At 39.3% G+C, this 20,791-nt stretch overlaps 1 protein-coding gene across 1 annotated transcript in view; it reads right to left on the minus strand.

The window, feature by feature from the left end:
- The window catches only part of ascc3 (activating signal cointegrator 1 complex subunit 3), a 257,950-nt gene that overhangs the window by 80,356 nt on the left and 156,803 nt on the right, over window positions 1–20,791 (minus strand). The window contains exons 15-20 of the mRNA XM_033639918.2: window positions 8,346–8,537; window positions 6,403–6,627; window positions 3,858–3,977; window positions 3,186–3,350; window positions 2,629–2,715; window positions 2,301–2,477 (exon numbers count right to left, since the gene is read on the minus strand). Of these exons, the coding sequence (XP_033495809.2) occupies window positions 2,301–2,477; window positions 2,629–2,715; window positions 3,186–3,350; window positions 3,858–3,977; window positions 6,403–6,627; window positions 8,346–8,537 (966 nt within the window). The remainder of the gene's footprint in view (window positions 1–2,300; window positions 2,478–2,628; window positions 2,716–3,185; window positions 3,351–3,857; window positions 3,978–6,402; window positions 6,628–8,345; window positions 8,538–20,791) is intronic.

Here is a 20,791-nt window from a genome sequence, read left to right on the forward strand (position 1 = left end):
CGGCATATGGGTGAGTAGATAATGGCTGAATTTTCATTTTTGGGTGCACTATCCCTTTAATGGTAAAATCATGTATATAAGTGTTCTTAATTGTAAAAAATAATGTTAGATCACTTCAGTGTGGTCTCAGTACCTGAAAAGAGAGCATCAATAGTCTGCTATAGTGAAGCAACCACGCACATTTTAATACTAACACTTCCTCCATTTTACCAGAGTGCTGATTCTTATCAGATTTATGATGGTATGTGCTCCATTGTAGTTTGAACACTCATATCCAACTTTACTTTGACTTGTAGATGTAGACCTTACTGCTGGCAGCCTACAGTACATGAATGTGAAAGCCCATACTTTTGTCTGCCCATTAATAAGAAATCTAAATCAGTGCTTCTGAACATCCAACTTTCTCTAAATTTGATCTGCCAAACCACGGAAAGGGGGAAAAAATAAAAGCCAGGTGACATTAAAGCCACTCCACTTTTCTTTTGCAATCTACGAATATGGAATGAAGCAAATTTGTCTAAACACACCTAAAGACAGATGTTCTTCTGCACCTAATAGGAAAAATTAAAACAAAAAGCAAAACTTGTGCCAAAACACCTTTGAATCGCTTAGGTCAAAGAGATGGGCATTCCCTTTTTTTGTAAATGCATGCAAATATTTTGTGAGGTCACAGTGACCTTGACCTTTGACCACTAACATCTAATTAGTCCAAGTAGACATTTTTGCCAACTTTAAAAACAATTGTCTTAAAGTGTTCTTGAGATATTGCATTCATAAGAATGAGAGAGAGAGGTCACAGCAACCTTAGTCTCGCTCACCAGACCTTTCTCAAGAAAAGAAAGGTCTGGCTGCGCCGACTCTCTCTTTGAAATTGGAGAAAAAAACGCCCCGGCTGCTTGTACTTCTTTCAACCAATCACAGTCGTTCTGGGCGGTGCCACAGCAACGGTGCGCTTGCAAAAATATTGCCGGGGGGAAACAGGTTTTGGTGTAACACGCCCACAAAAATATTGCCTACAGGACGCGAACCATGGCAGAAAAATGGCTACATCCCCGCAAGATCAAACACCGCAAAAGTTAGTAAAGCATGTGTTGAAAATGGTTGAAAACTGCTACACAACCGGAGGTGGTAGGGCGGGACTTCAGCAGGTGGCTCGTTCCGCCCAATGAGAGGCTGATCTATGCAGCAAACTTCCGCCAACTCAGACTACAGCAACCTTGACCTTTGACTACCAAAATATAATCAGTTTAGTTTGAGTCCAAGTAGATGTTTGTACCAAATGTGAAGCAATTGCCTCAAGGTGTTCTTGAGATATCAAGTTTACAAGAATCGGACAGATTAAGTCACAGTGACCTTGTCCTTTGACCTACGACCACCAAAATCTAATCAGATCATCGTTGAGTCCAAGCAGAAATTTGTGCCAAATTTGGGGAAATTCCCTCAAGCTGTTCTTGGGATATTGTGTTTAGAAGAACGGGACAGACAGAAGAACTGATATCCCGAAAACACAATTTCCCCTGCAGAGGCATAAAAACCAAAGTACACTGAACAATAATATCAGTGCAGTACTTCTGTTTTGATCCCATGTTTTAAGATCTCAAACTTCTTTTAAGCACACAAAAGACTTATTTCAGTCAAATTTTGGTTGTAAATTTGTTAAAATCTGAGTCAGTATCCACTTGAGATGTGTGACATATCAAAATACCAATAAATCCAGCATCATTACAACACAGGTGTGCCATGGTCTGGTCAGAATAAGAGGGAACATACAAAAGATAGGCAACAATAACAGTGATCAATTAAAGTCAACACAGTTTAAACAAAAAGAGCTTGGGAATTTAGAGATTTCTGAACTTTTGTTTGGCATTACAACAAAAAAAAAAAAACGTTCCTCATAAGTTATCACTTCTGGTTTTAGTTTTGTCACAAAGTTTTAAAATCAGAAATGTCATAAAACATATGGTTACTTGATCAAAAAAATTACTGTCACATTAATAAATACTGGAAATGATTATCATAAGATGCATGACTGAGCCTAATGTTGTGTTTGACAGACACATTAGGAGTATGTTTGTCTCAGTCCAAAATAAACCTGGAAAACTGGCTTTATTACAAAAACCAACATCCAGAGTAGCATCAAAATGAACAATACACATTAATCATTTACTTATTTTCTAACTGCTACTGTAACTTAATTAATAGGGTGGAATGAACTGAAACCCTCCAAATTTATGGTATCTATTTTCTGATATATTGGCTCATCCTGTAGCGTGTATGTATATGTTCCTTTTTTTTCTCACCTGTGCCACATACGACAGGTCTGAGATGAGAGAGAAGCTGTCCACCTCTCCTCGGCTGATGTATGTCTGAAGCAGAACGTTGATCTTGCCGTAGCCATTCTCTACCCCGCCTGCAGCCGGCAGCTCACAGTAGTTACACAGCAACTGTTCCAGCTCCTCCATCTCCTCCTCACGAACCTGCCAAAACACATCACCACCATGATGCACTGACAGTCTCATATTAGAATGGAGTTTAATAATTACAACTTATTTTGGATATGTTAAGATCTCAGTGCCTAACTGAGGCTCCGACAGCCATTGTTGTAGCTTATACATGATGAGCTCTCACCTTTAACTGTTCAAACTCTTCAGCCTTGGACACAATACTGAGGATGTCAGCTTCTGTTCGCTGAGAGTTGAAAAGTTCATTGAAAGTCTTCATAGAAGGAGGGAAAAGGAATATAAGGAGTTAATGCAGTTTTGATCAGGACAAATCAGTAAATCTGACATAGTGATGCACACTGAATATGGTATGGAATCAGACACCTGAGGTGAACACACAAGGTTTCCTGTCTTTGTGAGGCTACAATATTGTAAGATGTTAACTGTGTTTGTGGTCTTGCCATCCGATGTAGAAATGAGTCTACCTCTATGGTGTCGTATCCGATGTAGAAGTGAGTCTACCTCTATGGTGTCGTATCCGATGTAGAAATGAGTCTACCTCTATGGTGTCGTATCCGATGTAGAAGTGAGTCTACCTTTATGGTGTCGTATCTGATGTAGAAATGAGACTACCTTTATGGTGTCATATCTGATGTAGAAGTGAGTCTACCTCTATGGTGTCGTATCCGATGTAGAAATGAGTCTACCTCTATGGTGTCGTATCTGATGTAGAAATGAGTTTACCTCTATGGTGTTGTATCTGATGTAGAAGTGGCTGGCAGTCCTGCCCAAGTCAGTGGAAGCAAAGTAGCCGGTGCGCTCCTCAAAGCGGATCATTCTGGCCTTATCTAGCTTTCTGCCTGCCTCCACCACAAGCTCCTTCCTGTACAGCTCCAAGGAGGGATCCATCTGGAAAAAAAAAATGTAATTTTGAATCCACCAGTTACATTCTAGTATATGAGAGTGTACATTCTGTACATTCTTTGACATGTTGTGGTGTGTCTTTTCTTTCTAAAACTGTACTTGTTCTTGCTTTTAAAATAATGATTTTAAAAATTGACTCAATTAACTCAAATTCATTTTCTTAATGTTCTAGCTATCCACAACCTTCTATATGACCGCATACAGATACAACTGTATATCTTCTAGCAGAGAAAAACTTAGATTATCAGAACTCTGTAAGTATTTGACACAAGTGGATCAATCAGTCACAATCAAGTTTAGATTGATGCTGGATTGAAATTAGATATTCACCACTTATCACTTTTTACTGCTACCTTTATCATTTTTACTGTCATCATAGTCCATAAAAACCCAACAATAACAAAAACAACAACTCAGAGGACACTCCTGCTCTGCTATAATATTAAAAAGACAGACAAGCAGAATGAAATAGATCACAGTCTTATGACCAACCTGATAAGCCTTGTGGTTGATGCCATATGCCAGTGGGTTGGCCCTCATGCGAACATAGAGGTAAGTGTAATTGAGCCACTTCACTGCCTCCTCCACGTTGGTGACTGTCCCCAGAGCAATCTGAAACCAGGAGAGAGACAAGAGAAAGACTTGTCACACACAGGCAATAACATTGGTGGTCTCTGTCGCCATCTAGTGGACACTCCTAGACACTGCACTCTCAACACAAATAGCCCAGTTCCGTTTCCACCTGCACTTTCTCGCAACACTGTCAGTTTCGTCAGTGCTATAATATGCTTTGCACAGTCAAGACCTTCTCAGTTCAAACAGCCATAAAACTGAACACAAAGGAAACAGATGTGTGAAGATTTAGTTGAGAACAATTTGCCCTCCTTTCCAACCCAGCTGAGGAAGCGAATCAGGCATGCAAACTGCATCAATGTGTTTGTTATCATCAAAACAGAAAAAGGATAATTTTGGTGATAATTGACTAATGGACTGACAAATCTGCTGATGCCCTTCATCATGAAGCACTTCACAGGAATAACTACGTCACCTGTTTTTTCTTTTCTTTTGATTTCTTGCCTTTTGTTTTTTTATTTAATGTCACTCACTCTTTATTTTCTGGGGTAAACTGGTTTCCTGGTTATTGTTGATTGGCATGACATGTAGTCTCTATATACAGACTCTACAGCCGTCTGCTGGAAGTCAGACGCCGAATACAGCCGATGGGTTCCGAGAATGCATGACATGCTCTGTAAAAAGAGGACTCATTGATGTCTCATACGAGCTGATGCATCGGCAGGTTTCAGTCCTTCAGTAGAAATGAAACCACCATAAATGATCAAGACATAGGTCTCCTATTTTTTTCTTATCAAATGAGGGCCACTTTTTTTTTTAATCTTAATTTTTTTTTGAGAGAAACAAACACGTTACAGTTCTCATAAACTTATAATCAACACGGTTTCTACAAATCTCCCATTCCAAAATTCCATACTCTTCAAGACTCAAGTTTCCTGACTTGGTAGATCTTTTTAGAACATATTTGACAATTGATTACAAGTAGCTAGCTTTTTATTGTGTAAATAAAATCCAACTGGTATCATATGTTACATTCTGACTATGTACTGGATGCCATAATGTTGCCACATAGCTGTCAGAAGATTGTAGCCAGGTCCTGCAGCTCATACATATCAATTAACACCAAACCCAGACAAGTTCATGTCTGTCCAAAGAGGAGGTGAACTAATTTTTAAACTCACTTCCTAAAACCCATTTTTATAGACTTGCTTTTATGTGATCTCGTCTTTCAACTGATTTTTAAATAGATTTTTATTTTTATTTCCTTTTTATTTTGTTGTTTTATTGCTTCTTTTGTTTTAGGTCTTTTTACTTGTGCTTCCTTATATTGACATTTTGCGCCTGGCATTTTGCATTTCTTTGTCATTTTGTTTTAAGTTTATCCTCACTCTACCTTAGTTTTGTATTGCTTTTTTGGTAGGACTGTTTAGCTTTCTGTTGTTCTGAGTATCCTGTTTCTGCTTTTGCTTTGCTTGTCAAAGCGTTTTGTAAACTCTGTTGTTAAAGGTGCTATATAAATAAAGTTGATTTTATTATTATGATACTATCCAGGGCTTCCTATACTCATATTTTTTCCCATAACATATTGAATAAATAACATTATATTGTGGCTCACATCATGTTTTTTTATCTCTTTTACAAATAAGAACAGAACATTAGTTAAAAAAGTTAAATCATTTCATTTTCTTGTCATCTGTGAAGCCTTATTCATTCACTGTGTTTATGGAAACAACAATGTACACAGCCATAAAGGTTTCCTTATGCAGAATAGATGGTCTGTTTACTTTGCAGACAACATCAGTGCTCATAAACTCATAAATGTTCAGACAGGCTTTGGTTATTTGTGATTCTATGCCATTTAGAGATATGGCCACATGTTCTATCAGACTAATTTGCTCACAGATATCTGGATTTGGAGCAGTTATAAGTCACTTTGGGCAGAGCTCTTTCGCAGGCTGTGATGTAAAGCCGGAGAGCTACTCTGTGTAAGAGAGCATTCAGTCGCACGGCATACTTCTTCTTTTGCTTATGACATAAAGCTCACTCTGGCCTGCACTCCTCCACAGTGGTAAACACAGAACCGCTGTTTTTAGAAATTTTAGAGTATTATATTTTGGAAAACGGAATAAGAGCAATAGTCTGAAAACAAAACAATTTCTTCATGCTCTCTTTCCTTTTTCCCATACTTTCCCATACTGCTCAGTAACTCTGCATTAATACATCATATGGTGAAGTATTGAAAAAAGGAGATACTTATTCAACAGTAATAAATGAACAACACACACAGGCTATTGTAAAGATGTTTCCCCCAACATCATTCATTCAAACCCCCTACTCTCCACAACTGCCTTTATTTATATATATATATAAAAAAAAGGAAACAGAAAGTGATGTTGCATCTAGACTGAAAGAAAAAGAAAAAATTATTATCAGTTCTGTCCAAACGGTGCTTATATAGACTGACCTCAGCGTTGAGGTTGTCGGCCAGGCTGCTTAGGAACTGACTCTCGATGGGGTTCTGCTGGGTGAGCAGGGTTAGGTAGTGGCTCAGTTTCTCATGGGTGGTGATGATGGTGCCCTCGCCGTACTTGTCGAACTGGGGACGACCTGCACGCCCGAAAATCTGCATGACGTCCAGGATGCCCAGATCAACCAGGGTGCCACACTTGGCATCATAGATTTGAGTTCCCTGTTAGTGACACAAGACAGAAGGGGCGTCAGAGGCTACGAAACTTATGTAAGGAAATGAATTTCCATGAATATCTTATTGCACAAGTTAAAAGCTGCTCATTGAGAATGTGAAAGGAATTTAGAATGACCAAATGACTGTCACTATTTCACATGCAGTGCAATAACAAGAGGAGAGCTTTTTAAATACTTTACTTTTTAAATGAAGTAATTGGTTCTACCAACAAGTATTGTGTGTGTATCCAAAGCCTAATATATCTTATTCCTCTGTGCCATAGAGCTCCATTGTTGTCTAAAAACTATTAAAAACACAGGTTCAAGCGCCTTCTCAAAGGGACAGTACACCCCAAAATATACCAAAATGCTCAGTGGTGCAAAGGTGGGCTAGCAGCAGATGCGTGCTTCCTTCTGTGTGATGATATGCTTGGTGGGTGGAGTTTGGTAGAAAGAAAATAGTTCCTGCACTTGGCAATTTACATCAAAATATCTTGATTGATATACAGCACTAGAGGTAAAAGGAAAAATATGTACTTTTGATTTTGGGGTGAACTGTTGCTTTAAACATAAAATTCAAGGACTTTCCAGGCTCAATTCCCTCAAATTTAAGGACCCAAGACAGCATAGTTTGAGACTTTTTTGTGTGAAATTTTGTCATAATTAATGTATGAATTCTAGAGTTATGGCCAAAAACATGTTTTGTGAGGTCACAGTCACCTTTGACCACCAAATTCTAATCAGCTCATTCTTGAGTCCAAGTGGACGTTTATGCCAAAATTGTGGAAATTCCCTCAGGGTCTTCTTGATATATCATGTTAACAAGCATTAGACAGACACAAGGTCACAGCAACCTTTTCCACTGACCACAAAAATCAGTTCATAATCAGTTCATCATTGAGTCCAAGTGACATTTGGCCAAATTTGAATAAAGTTCCTCGAGGTGTTCTTAAGATATCATATTCACATGAATGAGACAGATGAGGTCACAGTGACCCTGACCTTTGACATATCACTATCAAAATCTAATCAGTTCATAACTGAGTTCAAGTGGATGTTTGTGCCAAATTTGAAGAAATTCCCTCAAAGTGTTCCTGAGATATTGGGTTTACGAGAACAGTATAGACATATGAATGTATGGAGGGACTCAACAACAGTCCCTCTGTCGGCTTACTGCCAGCAGCTGTCTGCCACACACGCACACACACACACAGAAAGACAGATAGTCAGACAGCCAGTAAATATAATGCCTCTGGCCATGGATATCACTGGTGCGGAGGCATAATAATATTTTTAAAAATATGTATTTTTGATTTGGGGTGACTTGTCTCTCTCTCAGTGACCAGCTGTTCTAATAAAATGAGTGAGCCAAAATTAAACAATATATTTGTGTTGTTTATAAAGATTTACATCTTTAGTAGAAAGCAATGAAATTGGAGTTGAAAACCTATAAAACTTAAGGAGCAACTCTGAGGTTGTTGAATATTCAACTTAGATTTTGCCTCACTGGTGTATATTACCACAACAAACTTGCAATAAATTAAATAAGCACAAAGTAATTGGAGCCTTTGGGGTGGCTAAAAGTCTGAGACCTCAGGGCAGGTATTTTTTTGCCTGGCTGGTTCCAGGCTTGCTTAGAGAAAATACAAATAAGAAAGAGACAGCAAGAGACAAACCAAGACAGGGCAAGACAAAAGTAAAACAAAGAAAGTGAAATAGTAAAACCTTGATGATAACTGCGTGGGCCGGCAGGTTCACTCCCCACGCCAGGGTGGCAGTGCAGACCAGCACCTTGAGGTGGCCTTTGGAGAACATGCTCTCCATCAGGCTGCGGTCAGAGCGCAGCATGCCAGCATGGTGGATCCCAAAGCCTTCTGGGAACATCTCTTTCATCTGCTTGTTTCTGGAGCGCTGGATCTGAAAGAGGTGGTGAGAGAGGTCAGTTTAACAAGAGGAAAGAAAGGTGAGGGAAAGCAACAAGCACTGGGTTTTTGAGTGTCTAAGGTTGAAAATAGTCACAGATCCAACTTCCAGAGAACACTGAAAAAACTGACATGAGTCATTATTATTATTCTGCTGTAATTCTTCCCAGCATACCACACGTACTCTAGTTCAAGAAAATGACAATGTGCAACTGATGCAGTCGTTAAAACTGAACATGCTCTGCTTCACAAAGGTATTACCTCAGTATTAAGGTTAACTGCAATAAAATGCATAGGTGCTGACTTCCTGGAAATTCAAAGACCATCTGCAGCTCAGAGACCACACACACACACATATACACACACACAGTCAGATAGAGATGTGCGTTGGTGACTGACAGTAGGGCTGTGACCTGGCCGAGCTTGAGGGGAGTCCTCATCACAGGACTTTATCTGTGTCTCTGGGCATCTAAATAGAGGTCAGCGCCCAGCACTTCTCTGCACTGCAAAGAGAAAGCCCATTACTGGCAGCCGCTGTCTGCCTCTCACACACACACAGACATACAGACACGGACACACACACACAGTCCGAGTGTTTGTGTTGCGAGGAATGTGTGGATTTGTATGCAAACCTTGTGGATAAAGGTGGAGGGCTGAGACTTTAAGTAACCAACTGTGCAGCAGGTAGTCGGTATTTTAGGGTCTGACTGAAAATTAGGTAAAATGCCACAAAAGTAAAGCTTTTCTTCCATAATGTGAAAACAATAAGTTGCTCTATTTAATGTAAAAAAAAACAACAAAAAACATATACTTCTGTTTTAGCCTTTTTTTGGAAAATATTCCTACTGAACAAGTTGCTGTTGTTACTTCAGCGTCAGTGTCAGTTAGCAGTACATTTTAATGGAGACAAAACAGAAACATTGTTGCTGGGCATTTGTCAATTTTATGTTGCAGATACTAATAGCCAAATAACTACTGTATACCTGAGCAATGACACATTTCTAAAAAGCCATTGGCCATCTTAATGTTTAAATTAGTGGTTGACCAAGGGTGGAATTTTCAAGGCAAATATAACTGCTTTAGTTTGGTGCACAAAAAAGGCCGACAGCCGATTAATCAGCCACTGGAAACTATATCTGGTACCTGTGTTTGAAATATGGAGCTCAGCGCAAGTTCAATCAGGAAGACTTTCTTCGTGCTCATCCATTCACAATTCTCTCCATCCCACTCCCACTGCTTCCTCTCATCAGCTAGTGTTCACTCTTCCAGTTATCCAATCAAACTTTGCGACGATCTCTCAGCCAATCAGGATGCTATTGCAAAATTTTAAATCTGCTCTCTCTTCTGCTGCTGTCAGCTGTCATTTCAGGCAGAATCTCTGCACCCTCCTCCACCTCGATCACCTCAAGCCATCATATCCAGAGTCCAGGCTCAGCAAAGGCTCATTCCTCTCCTCACACAGATCATCAGCTATTCTTCATCTTCACATCTTCATCTTCATCTCATCTTCACCACTTCTACCACCAGCAGCAGCTAGACCCAAGGGGGGTTCCCTATTTGACTATGGATTAATCACCCTCCTAAAATCATACCATCTCTATGGGGTCTAATCACCAGAGACTTTCTACATTTTTCAGTCTTCTGTGTGTTAATAAATATTCTTTTTCCTATAAAAACCAAGTCTCTCCTGGTTGAAATGTATTCAGTCACTTTAAAGTATTTTGTGATTGGCATTTAACAGGGCTTAAAAAATGTCATGTTATTTATAACAACAAACTTAAGAGTGGAGCAATTTTTGTTTTTATTTTATTTTTGAATATACTCAAAAATATGTTTTCCATGAATCACAAAACATAACAAACAAGACAAGGTCAAAACCTAGTAGATAGCAGATATAATAACAATAGTTTAAAGCACTAAAAAGCCAACAGCTTATAATTCAGCTGATGAGAAATTTTTGTTACTTGTATTTGAAATACATATTTCAGTTACTTTTGAGTATTTTGTAATTGCTATTTAACAGGGCTAGGTCAAAAGCCATGAACTAGGTCAAAACCTACATATGGCTTGACTGTATATGAGACGCTAGAGGACTTGTAATTTGAAATAAGGATACAAGTACTGGCAGCATTCAGCGGAATGATGGTGTAACTTCATCAATCAGTCATTTGGCCAATCTATAGTTTAACTTCATCAGCCAGGCAGTCAGTGTCAGTCAAGCCCTGAGAAACAGTGCTGGGCTTTGAAGCCATTTTTCGTAGTGGCCAAATATAGAATTACCGGGTCCGTCATGTGATGCCATTGGGCTCAAAAAGATATTTTTCACTGACTTAAATTGTGAAAGAGACATCTGTAAACACATTTTTTGGAGAATCACAACCCTTACAAAATGACTCGATGACTGATTTTTTTGTTTCACTACCGGGATTTGATCTGTTCTGTCTGAAATTGTATCTGAAGTCTAGAAGAGCCAACAATTAAATAATTTTTATCCCCATCCAAGAACGTGGAGGGCTAAATCTGAAATTAGAAGCTCAGCTGGTGGAAGGTGGCCGCTCGGCTGCTGCAAGTCTCTATTGTGTTTGCATTATGGGCTTAACAACATGAAAGATCTGGGTAATTTCATGCTGTGTAAATTGAGCTTTTTGGCGACATGGGCCACTGAGCAGCTTTCACAGGAATGAACAGGGCCTGCCTCCTACACTGTATCCAGTTGTCTTTATACATCCATGGTCTCCATCACAAAATTATGCTTTTATCCACTTTATTAATAGCCCACATAACACTTTGAGTGAGTGCAACTTCTGGTGCTGAACTGGAACCAGCGTTTTCCAAAGGTAAAGTTAGCTAACTGTACGCTAATCACCTTTCCTTGAGCGATTGGGAAATAAAACAAGGGGAACACACCACCTGTTGCACAGCAAACACTATAATGCCATCATACCTCTGCCATCTCTGACAGCCATCTCAAAGCACTGGTTATTTTCCTTTTTAACCAAGCGGGTTAGTGGTTAGCCTGCCTTGCAACATTTAAACAGCAGAGCCCGAGCTGTCTTACAGTAAACATCTACTCTTTCTAAAAGATGATTTATGATTTCTTAAGACTCACAAAAACAAACTAGCACATTTGGCAAACATTTAACATAATTTGATCATCTGCCTTAATTAAGTCGTTTAGACATTTTTATAACTATTGATTTAAAAAAAAAAAAAGAGTTATACTGAATGAAACATGAAGCTGAATTTAGCAGCAGACTTGAGTAATATCATTAATATAAAGCAGTAAATAAATAAATAAATAAATAACTTAAGGCATTCTTTTTTGTTGTTAGTAACATTACAGACACGGACAGCCCAACAGGCACCAGAGCTCCGCAAGCACATTTTAGAAAATGCTAATTTAATGTGAGTTAAATATTTGTTGAAAAGCAAAGCAGTATTTGCTAAATTTTGGGCAAATTTGTTCTGAAAAGAAAGTCAGCCACCAAGATTAGCCTCTGGGACTAACTATGGACACTCAATAAGACTAACTACCTTACTTCTACTTTTGCTATCTCACTAGAAGTTGAACCCATTATCATTTCTACAGTAGTGCCCTTGGGTATAAGGTGAATACGGCTGGCCTGCTGTTGGGGTCCAGCCAAAAATTATATTGTATTGTCTTATATATTGTATACATCATATAATGAAAGAATGGTACACTTAAACACACTCACACACCAGAAGGGACTGCTTTCTCTGGAGCTGTACCCACAGATCAAGCACCCTTCTTCAGTTCCGGTCGGTGATGTACTTCAGCATGTGTTTGGTGTAGCCATCAACCACTATCAGAGCCAAATTCTACCAAGAACGAAAGTCTGCAAAAGATCCTATTGGCGCCTACTAATCAGCCAAACTGATTAATCAGTCAACCTCTAGTCCAACTCTGGATTTAGAGTGGTGTTGTTATTATGGTAAATAACAAAAGTCTTCATTAACTGTCTGTTTTCATAAAATCTCCCAACTTGTTGCTGCTTATTCCCACTGTTGGCCTGGGGAAGGTTTAAACCGAGTCAGACGATGGTAACAGACCAACAAGTATGAGACGCTAGTGCTGATTCAAAGACATGATCCCTCACTGGCTTCCTGCTAAGATCAGTACCATTTTTGTTTAATGGGACAAAGCTAGAAGCACGCTGATTGAATCAGGTGCTACCTACCTGGTATTACAAACTGCACCTATGGTTCAGGCTGAATTGGTTCAATTTGAATGGATGAATGCCTTAGAGGATGTATGACTGTATGTATGACTCATGGCATTGCTCCCCACTCTATGAGCCCACCTTCCTACCCTCCCTTTGAGTGTGAACATTCAGACCAGGTATGTAAAAACACTTGGCGGTTGATGTGGTCAGACAACATGACATCTGGCCTTCGATAGTTGACCCGTAAATCCTTTGGCACATTCTACATAGGACTAGCATATTCCTCCTTCACTCAACTATTGATGCAGCAGTGCATTTGTTATTCTGGTACCCTTCCACTGCCTGTCTGATGCTTTGTGCACTGATTTATTCAGATGACAATTCCATAAAAATGACACAACAGAACAAAAACAATCCTACTATGCTGTCTAAAGCCATATACATCCTGAAACCAGGGCAAACTGTGGCCTGGTGGGGGTCCTCAGGGCCAGGTTGTGCACTGTGCTGTTGAGATCCACATGAGCCAGGGAAGGCAGGTAATTGAAATGCCATGGCTGAGGCTTTCCTTTGAGGTGTCAGAGTGTGTTACAGCCATGCCTCCAGCCTCTAATCTAAGGTGAGTTAGCGCTGATGTCTGCTGTGCCATGGCTGTATTTGAGATGGCAGTGACCTAAGCTCCTGATCAGGTCCCATTAGGCTCTGCCGCTCCCTGCTTCTCCTGCTGCAGAGCTCACTCTGTCCACAGACAGCCAGCTGCCAGCTCCACTTACCGTCTGTCATTGCTGCGACTATGTAAAGAACAGCAGCCAACACCAGAGCTGAAATAAACTATTCAAGAAGCTGTCAAAGTGTCTCTCAGGACCACTAAATAGAGGTAGGTGTAACTAACGGGTTTTACATTTCTGACAATTCAATTTGAGCACTCATAGATCCCTGATCCTTTGGGTAATAATGTACAGGGGATACAAAAGCATTTTTTTTTTAGAAATGTGGAAGCACCAGTATTATGATGCAGCAAATTACTGCTTCAGTGCTGCAATTTCAAAGTGCAGAACCACACCAAAAAGGTGGCAAATGAAACCACAGCTCTCAGGTGTCTCACAGCATTCTTGTCAACACTGACTGTCACGAGCACCAAAACTGTTCATTTACTTTGTTTAATTTAGGTAGCAGGGTGGCTAATTGTTGATTTCATTTAGTGGCCCTTGATAGTCATAATGTTTGGTGCTCAGAGAGGCTGGCTGTTAATGCTGGATAGACAGGAGCGAGTGGGTGGATGAGTTTCCACTCACATCCACTCTACTCCACTTTTCTATCACGATCTGCCTCTGTCTCTAAATATTCCATTCTACTTCAGCTCCATCTAAGGCGGATATTTACTGAACCTACTGGAAAACACTGTCAGCAGTGCAAAATTTCACATTTAGTAAAGTACTAGACTACTCATGTAGTAAATGAGCCTAGTCATAGTTTATCTGATTTGCATGATAAGTGCCACATTTGCACATCCAACAGAAAATAAATTATTCTCTGCTGCTGCAATTGTGCATCCTCAATGTTGCTATCTGTAACTGGGGAAATGTTAAAGGTCTAGTGGGCAGGATTTAGTGGCATCTACTGGTGAGGTTGCAGATTGCAAGCAACTGAAACTTCTGTGTGCCAAGCGTGTAGAACTACAGCGATGAACGTAAGAACGCGGATGGCCCCATCTAGAGCCCATGTTTGGTTTTGTCCGTTCTTGGCTACTGCAGAAACAACATGGCAGACTCCATGGACGAGGACCCACTCCATATATAACCGGCTCATTTTAAGTTAACAAAAATTCTTATTTTCAGGTGGTTGTACACAAATAAAAACATAGTTCTGAATATTATCTTCCATTTCTGCCAGTATGTCCTCTGAAATTCTACACACTGGACCTTTCAATTCTCAAATGTTGTGAGTTCAACAAAGGATGAGAGATACAATTGTAAAGGTTTTAGATGAAAATGTGACAGACCTACTCTGATAGTATTTCAGTGGCTCTGGTCATATTGCAGTATAGTGGATCTGCAATGTGCATTAAAAGACAAGAAAAATACAGTCAAACAGGACGCAACAGATGCTGGTCTTTTACTTTGTTGCGGTGCTAAAAAGAGCTCCTGTGAAGTGATTTTATGCAGTGTTTTTTAGTTTCTGCAATGTTCTTTACTGCTGTCATTTTCCGTGCTGAAATAGTCAGTTGGCAGTGATAAATCAGGCCATTATTTGGATAAATATCCATGCATGCTTCCATTTTTTGTGCCTCTAAACAGCAACATCTTAAGAAACATTATATTAGCCCAACATCATTTTCTAGCTGGACTGCTTTGATTTTACCTGTGCAACACTTTTAGTAGAGTAGATGCAGCCTTATAGTAATACATATAAAATGCAATTTAACTGGTTAGTACATAAAGATGAGCCGCTAATCTCCCCTGATGTCCACAAGATGTTGCTGTGTTGCATTAAGGCGCTGTCAAAGCTGCCTTAGATGATGGACTGCCACTGAAGTCAGTGTTCCAGTGTCCACAGGAATTGGGTGCTAATGATCTCACTCGCAGCTCTGCTATCTGCTTTGCAATCTTATATGGCAGGTCTGTTATGCTTGCATCTCTGAAGCATGAAGTACACCAGTTAATATCCATACATGCCTGTATTTATTAATCATTGAAATTAAATGAATAATTACTGATGCTTTTCATTTTTTATTGACTTGGACCCAACATATGTGCCTCTAGAGGAGTCCATCTTCTCTGTCGCAGCTCCTACGAAGTCTTTGACACTGGAGAGGAGGAGTAGGAGATGCTATGGTTTTCTCACACTAATATAGATATTTAGAAATTAAAGATACAAAATAAAGACAAGACAATGTGCTGTATACAAAACAATTTAAGTAGAGCCCCAAAGTATCTGTTACCACATCAATCTGAAATTAGCTGCGAGCTATTTTCACTTTGTTTTTACAGCACATGAAATGTCATCACAGTATTTCTCAGCAATGCTGGAAATGTTTTGTTAAGGAGCCATAGAAAAGTCTGAGGCCCTGTCTACAGGTATACAGATATTCCCCTGTATATAAATAATAATTCTAGCCACACAATCTTTATTTTACAAAACATCTCTGCCCACACTAGAATGCGAAAATGACTCTCAACACGCTCTGGCATTAGCTTTTTTTTTTTTTTTAAAATCAGTCATTCCTCATTGCCATCAATCAAATTCTGGAAAGTGTTCCATCATGTGATGGTTCTACCTGATTCAAAACACTCGTTTCAGGCAGACTTTAAAACAAGTATGCTGAGGTAGAGCAATACTGGGTGCAGCAGATGCCTCCATTTGTCCATTATGTGGTGCAGCAATACTAAGTCTAAGCGTAAAGTAGTCATTAGAATGCTAACAAAACATTACCAAACTGGTAGTCTGCCATGACAGACTACTAAAGCAACAATAGGCATGCACGAATTGAGGAGATTACATCATCATCTCCCAATAACTCTGTTGTACACGTTCACACAAATAAACAGGAACCAGACTTTTGAAAAATCTGCACATCAGAAGGCATTTTCAGAAATCTGTGTTTTTGTGACACATAATTCTTTTTACGTGTGGACGAGAGGCCAAAACAGAAGAGACATCTGTTTACGAAATATCTGTGTGTTTAGAGAGGACCTTTAAGTTGAACAAAGATGTAATATGTGAAGTAGTTACGGAGGTTGCATGCATATGGTGATTTATTGTTTTTGCATAGACAAGTTTAAATCCTCTTGTCTTGAACATGTTGGGTAGAGAAAAGTTAGAGTCCAAACGAAACAGCATTTCAAGAGTATCTATCTCTTGTATCATGATGTATTTTAGAGGGAAACAAAGACATACTAACGTAGCATGCTGTTGCTAGCGAGCTAACTTTTTTAGCTCTGTGCGGTTAAAAGTTTTGCTTAATTGAAAAAAAAAAAACATGATTGGATTTTAATATACGACTACGAAGAAACTTTTTTCTTGGCATATATTGTTAAAGAGATGGATAATATGACTGAGGATGTGAAAAGGGTTAAAAAGGCATTTTCAGTTCATCTCGACTTCAATACCACAATCAACTGTTTTAATGTTGATGAAGAAGTAATTCAAGAAGAAAATGGACTTGCTATGCACAACCATGATAAGATGCGGGGCTATGAGACTGCAGATGAGCCGTAACACCAGAAGAGTCAGATTGGTTGGAGAGGTACTCAGTTTTCTTTACACTGTTCCACTATTTTACAAAAGCGAGTTTCTATTTAAAGCAGCCATTTTTACGATGTGTGTGTTTGTCACTCCGCTGTGTCATTCCTATTTTCCACCAGCCTTTGAGTTGCAGCTCATTGTTGTTGATCAGCGTACTGGGGAGCTGGTTTGGCACGATGACAGGTTGTCACGGATCTGACACAATGAAAGGACTGGCGGTGGACTAGACTTGTAAAAATAGCACCAATGAAAGCAAACACAGACATTAATGAGCCTACTCTAGTGTTGCAGTGGAGTCCCTGGAGGCTCGGTGCTCGCAGGCATCAGTGTGTCTGCATCGGTGTATCTTGTCAAACAAAATGACATGAAAGCTGCACATCTGAAGACCACAGAGATGGAGAGTTTAAAGAGAAAGATGTCCTCACAAGAAAAGTGAGGGTGTGTCAGTACATCTGTGCTGTCTATCTCTACCTTTAAAGTACATCATCATTAATTTAACACTCATTCTAAAGTAATATGCATCCCTACTTTAACAGACAAATCTTTCATACCACATGCCATGAATGCTCACCACTGAAACCATGAGTTAGTGCTAAAGGTGCCACTTCACAGCCCTAAATAGCCTATGATGGATCTGTAATATCATCTGTGTAATGGACTCATGGGACCACAAGATGTCTCTTAACCTCCACATAAGACTTCATCTCTCCTCTGGAACTAGTCACATGGTTTCATCTCTGGATATATAACTGGATATTAAAAAACGAGGGAGACAGGGGGAGGTGAAGGGAAGGTAGAGGCTGGATTGTCAGAGTTGGAGCAAATGAAAGTCAAACGGGCTCACGAATACAATACTCTCTGGGGAGAGCTTTAGGCAGAGGTTCCCTGCATAGAGGTTGGGGTTACGTGATACACTTTACACCCTCAGTTATTTTGCTACTTCTTTGCATTGACATTTAAGATATCATAAGCATCAGCTTTTAGCTGTTTAATTACATATATAATCCTGTCAAAAGCTGAATTTCAAACCCAATGAATGAACACAACTGAAAGACAAAACTCCGTCTAATACATCAGGGGTTCCTAACTTTTTGTAACTTAATAATCACTTCTGATTGTTAAACATTTTTCCGGACAACCTCTCCAAAAAAATGATAAACAATAATCACCGCCTCAGGGTTGTATGCCTCCACCAAGTCAAGGTTCAGTTACAGTTTGCATTAATGTCTGTGAAAACATGCATGCTTCAGACACTTCCCTCCAGCAGCACGGACAATCTATACAATCAGCACAGTTTCAAGGTGGATACCCAAAATGAGAGACACCAATTTAGTATCTGACCAAATATCTCCCTTTCTGTTCCTGAGGTATTAAGTTGAATTGTGGCCATAAAAGTGTTTTGCAAAACATTACGGTTCCACTGTGAAGCTGACCTTTGACCTTTGCGATATAAGATGTCATCAGTTCATAATTTTATCCTTTCAGACATGTGTTAAATTTTGTTATAATTACAGTGAGAATCCTTGAGTTATGGCCAAAAATATGTTTTGTGAGTTCACAGTGACCTTGACCTTTGACCACCAAATTCTTGAATCCAAGTGGACGTTTGTGCCAAATTAAAGGAAATTCCCTCAAGGCCTTTTGTGAGATATCGTATTTGCCAAAATGAGACAGATAAAAGGTCCAAGTGACCTTGACCTTTGACGACCACCAAAATCTGATGAGTTCGTCACTGAATCCAATGGATGTTTGTGCCATATTTGATAAAATTCCCTCAAGGCGTTCTTGAGATATCACTTTCACATGAATGAGACAGATAAGGTCAGAGTGACCTTGACTTTTGACCACCAAAATCTGATCAGTTCACTGTTGAGTCCAACTGGATGTTTCACCCAGATTTGAAGAAATTCCCTCAAGGCATTCTTGAGATACCGTGTTCACAAGTAAGGGACAGACAGATGGATGGACAACCTGTAAACACAATGCCTCCGGCCATGGCTATTGCTGGCAATATGGTTGTATTTTTTTTCTTTGCAAACGTGCATGTACAGGTATTGGCGGGAAAGAGAAAATGGCATTGGTATCGAATGTCAATGTCACCACATTCAACACACCAAGCTTTCTGCTCAGCATCGCTGCCTGCCATCATGAATCCTAATATTATGTATTCAAGTTCATATTTCCTCACCACATGCTTTGGAGCATTTACTGGTGAAGGTTGTGCCCCACGTCATTTTTTCGTTTCAAAAACCAATCCATTATTGCGTCACTGCATTTGAAGAAATGTCAGCTGGCTGACAGTGGAAAAGCATATTTGTGTCTACATGATGATGTGCTGTGACTGGTGTGGTGATATTACAATGTAACTGCTCACTGAAATTAGGCATTTTAATTTAAGATTTTTTTTTATTGATGTCAATTCTAGAGCACATTTAAGTTATAGAAATAACTAGCTTTTTAATTACTAAAACATTTAATTTTTAACTAAAACATATGGTTATACCTCTGCAGCCCACTAGCTAGCACTCTGAGGTTCACTGGTTGAGAATTGCTGTACTACACACTTTCATGATTCATTTATAGAATAAGACAAGAAAAATGATTGCTTCATGAATCAACGGGTGTCAAAAAGTGATATTTTCTAACAGTTAACAAATCCCATGTGCAGACCCCAACCAACAATGGACTAACACACACCAACAGTGTAATTTATTTTGACCCAATCCCACATACGCCACCCCGCTGCCCCAAATACTCACTAGAGCACCAGCTGTGGATCAATTCCCTGCTTAAAATAGTCCCTGACAAATGCACTTTCACTTTCTGTTTGAGTAAAAACTACAGTGACCAGATGCTTTTAAAAAACAAAACACTATATTTGTGATCTGTACTCTTTGTGGACCAATGGGGGCTGAGAGTCATAGACAGTGTAGGCGAGTCAGGAAGTATTTAGAGACAGAGACTGACCCAGTATTGGTTTGGGATTGGTTGGCAATGACAACAACATAAGAAGAACGTCAGCTTCTTCCTTTAAGACGTTATTCTGTCCACACACTGCACAAAGCTGGAGCCATGTCACCCACTGCAAAACTGGAAACAATAATAATAGAATAAATATATCAGGCTGGATATATCCCTGAGAAATTTGTTCATTAAATCATGTGCAGGAAAATCTACTGTGGACCCAAGAATTAAACAATACTAACTCATCCCATTCCCATGTTTGGTGAACATAACAACAGCAAACAAATGATGCAACATTTATTGTTTCACCATTTTGAAGTAGTTCCTTTACTTTTAAAGGGATCGAGCAATAAAACAAAGACAGGAATCAGGAATGGGCTGAATTATTTGCTAGTAGACATTAAATACTTTTGCTAATCATACAGATAATTAACTGCCAACTATTTTAAGAATCGATTAAATGGCTTTTTGTTTGGTCATTTTTCAAGCAAAAAATACAGAAACTAGGTCCAGCTTCTCACAGTGGATTTACTGCTTTTCTTTGTCTTATGTGATACTAAATGAAATATCTTTGGATTGACTACAGGTTGAAACACCTTCAAGGGGCAGACTTCACCTTGAGATTTAGGATATTGTGACTGATATCTTTTCTCAGTCTGATATATTGATTGACCAAATGATCATTTGATTACTTTATTTCCTAGGGTTACTTTTTTTAAGATCTTTGTTTTTAGTCATTTACATAATTGCCTCCTCAAGTTGGCATTTGGTATTTTCTTTATCTTTAACCTGGACCCTATTTTTCCATCTTTTGAAACCAGTCCAGTATTGAGTGAGAGCACTGCAGCCAGCAGCAGCA

The sequence above is a fragment of the Epinephelus lanceolatus genome, chromosome 10 (genome assembly GCF_041903045.1).
Source record: "Epinephelus lanceolatus isolate andai-2023 chromosome 10, ASM4190304v1, whole genome shotgun sequence".
NCBI classification, from domain to species: Eukaryota; Metazoa; Chordata; class Actinopteri; order Perciformes; family Serranidae; genus Epinephelus; species Epinephelus lanceolatus.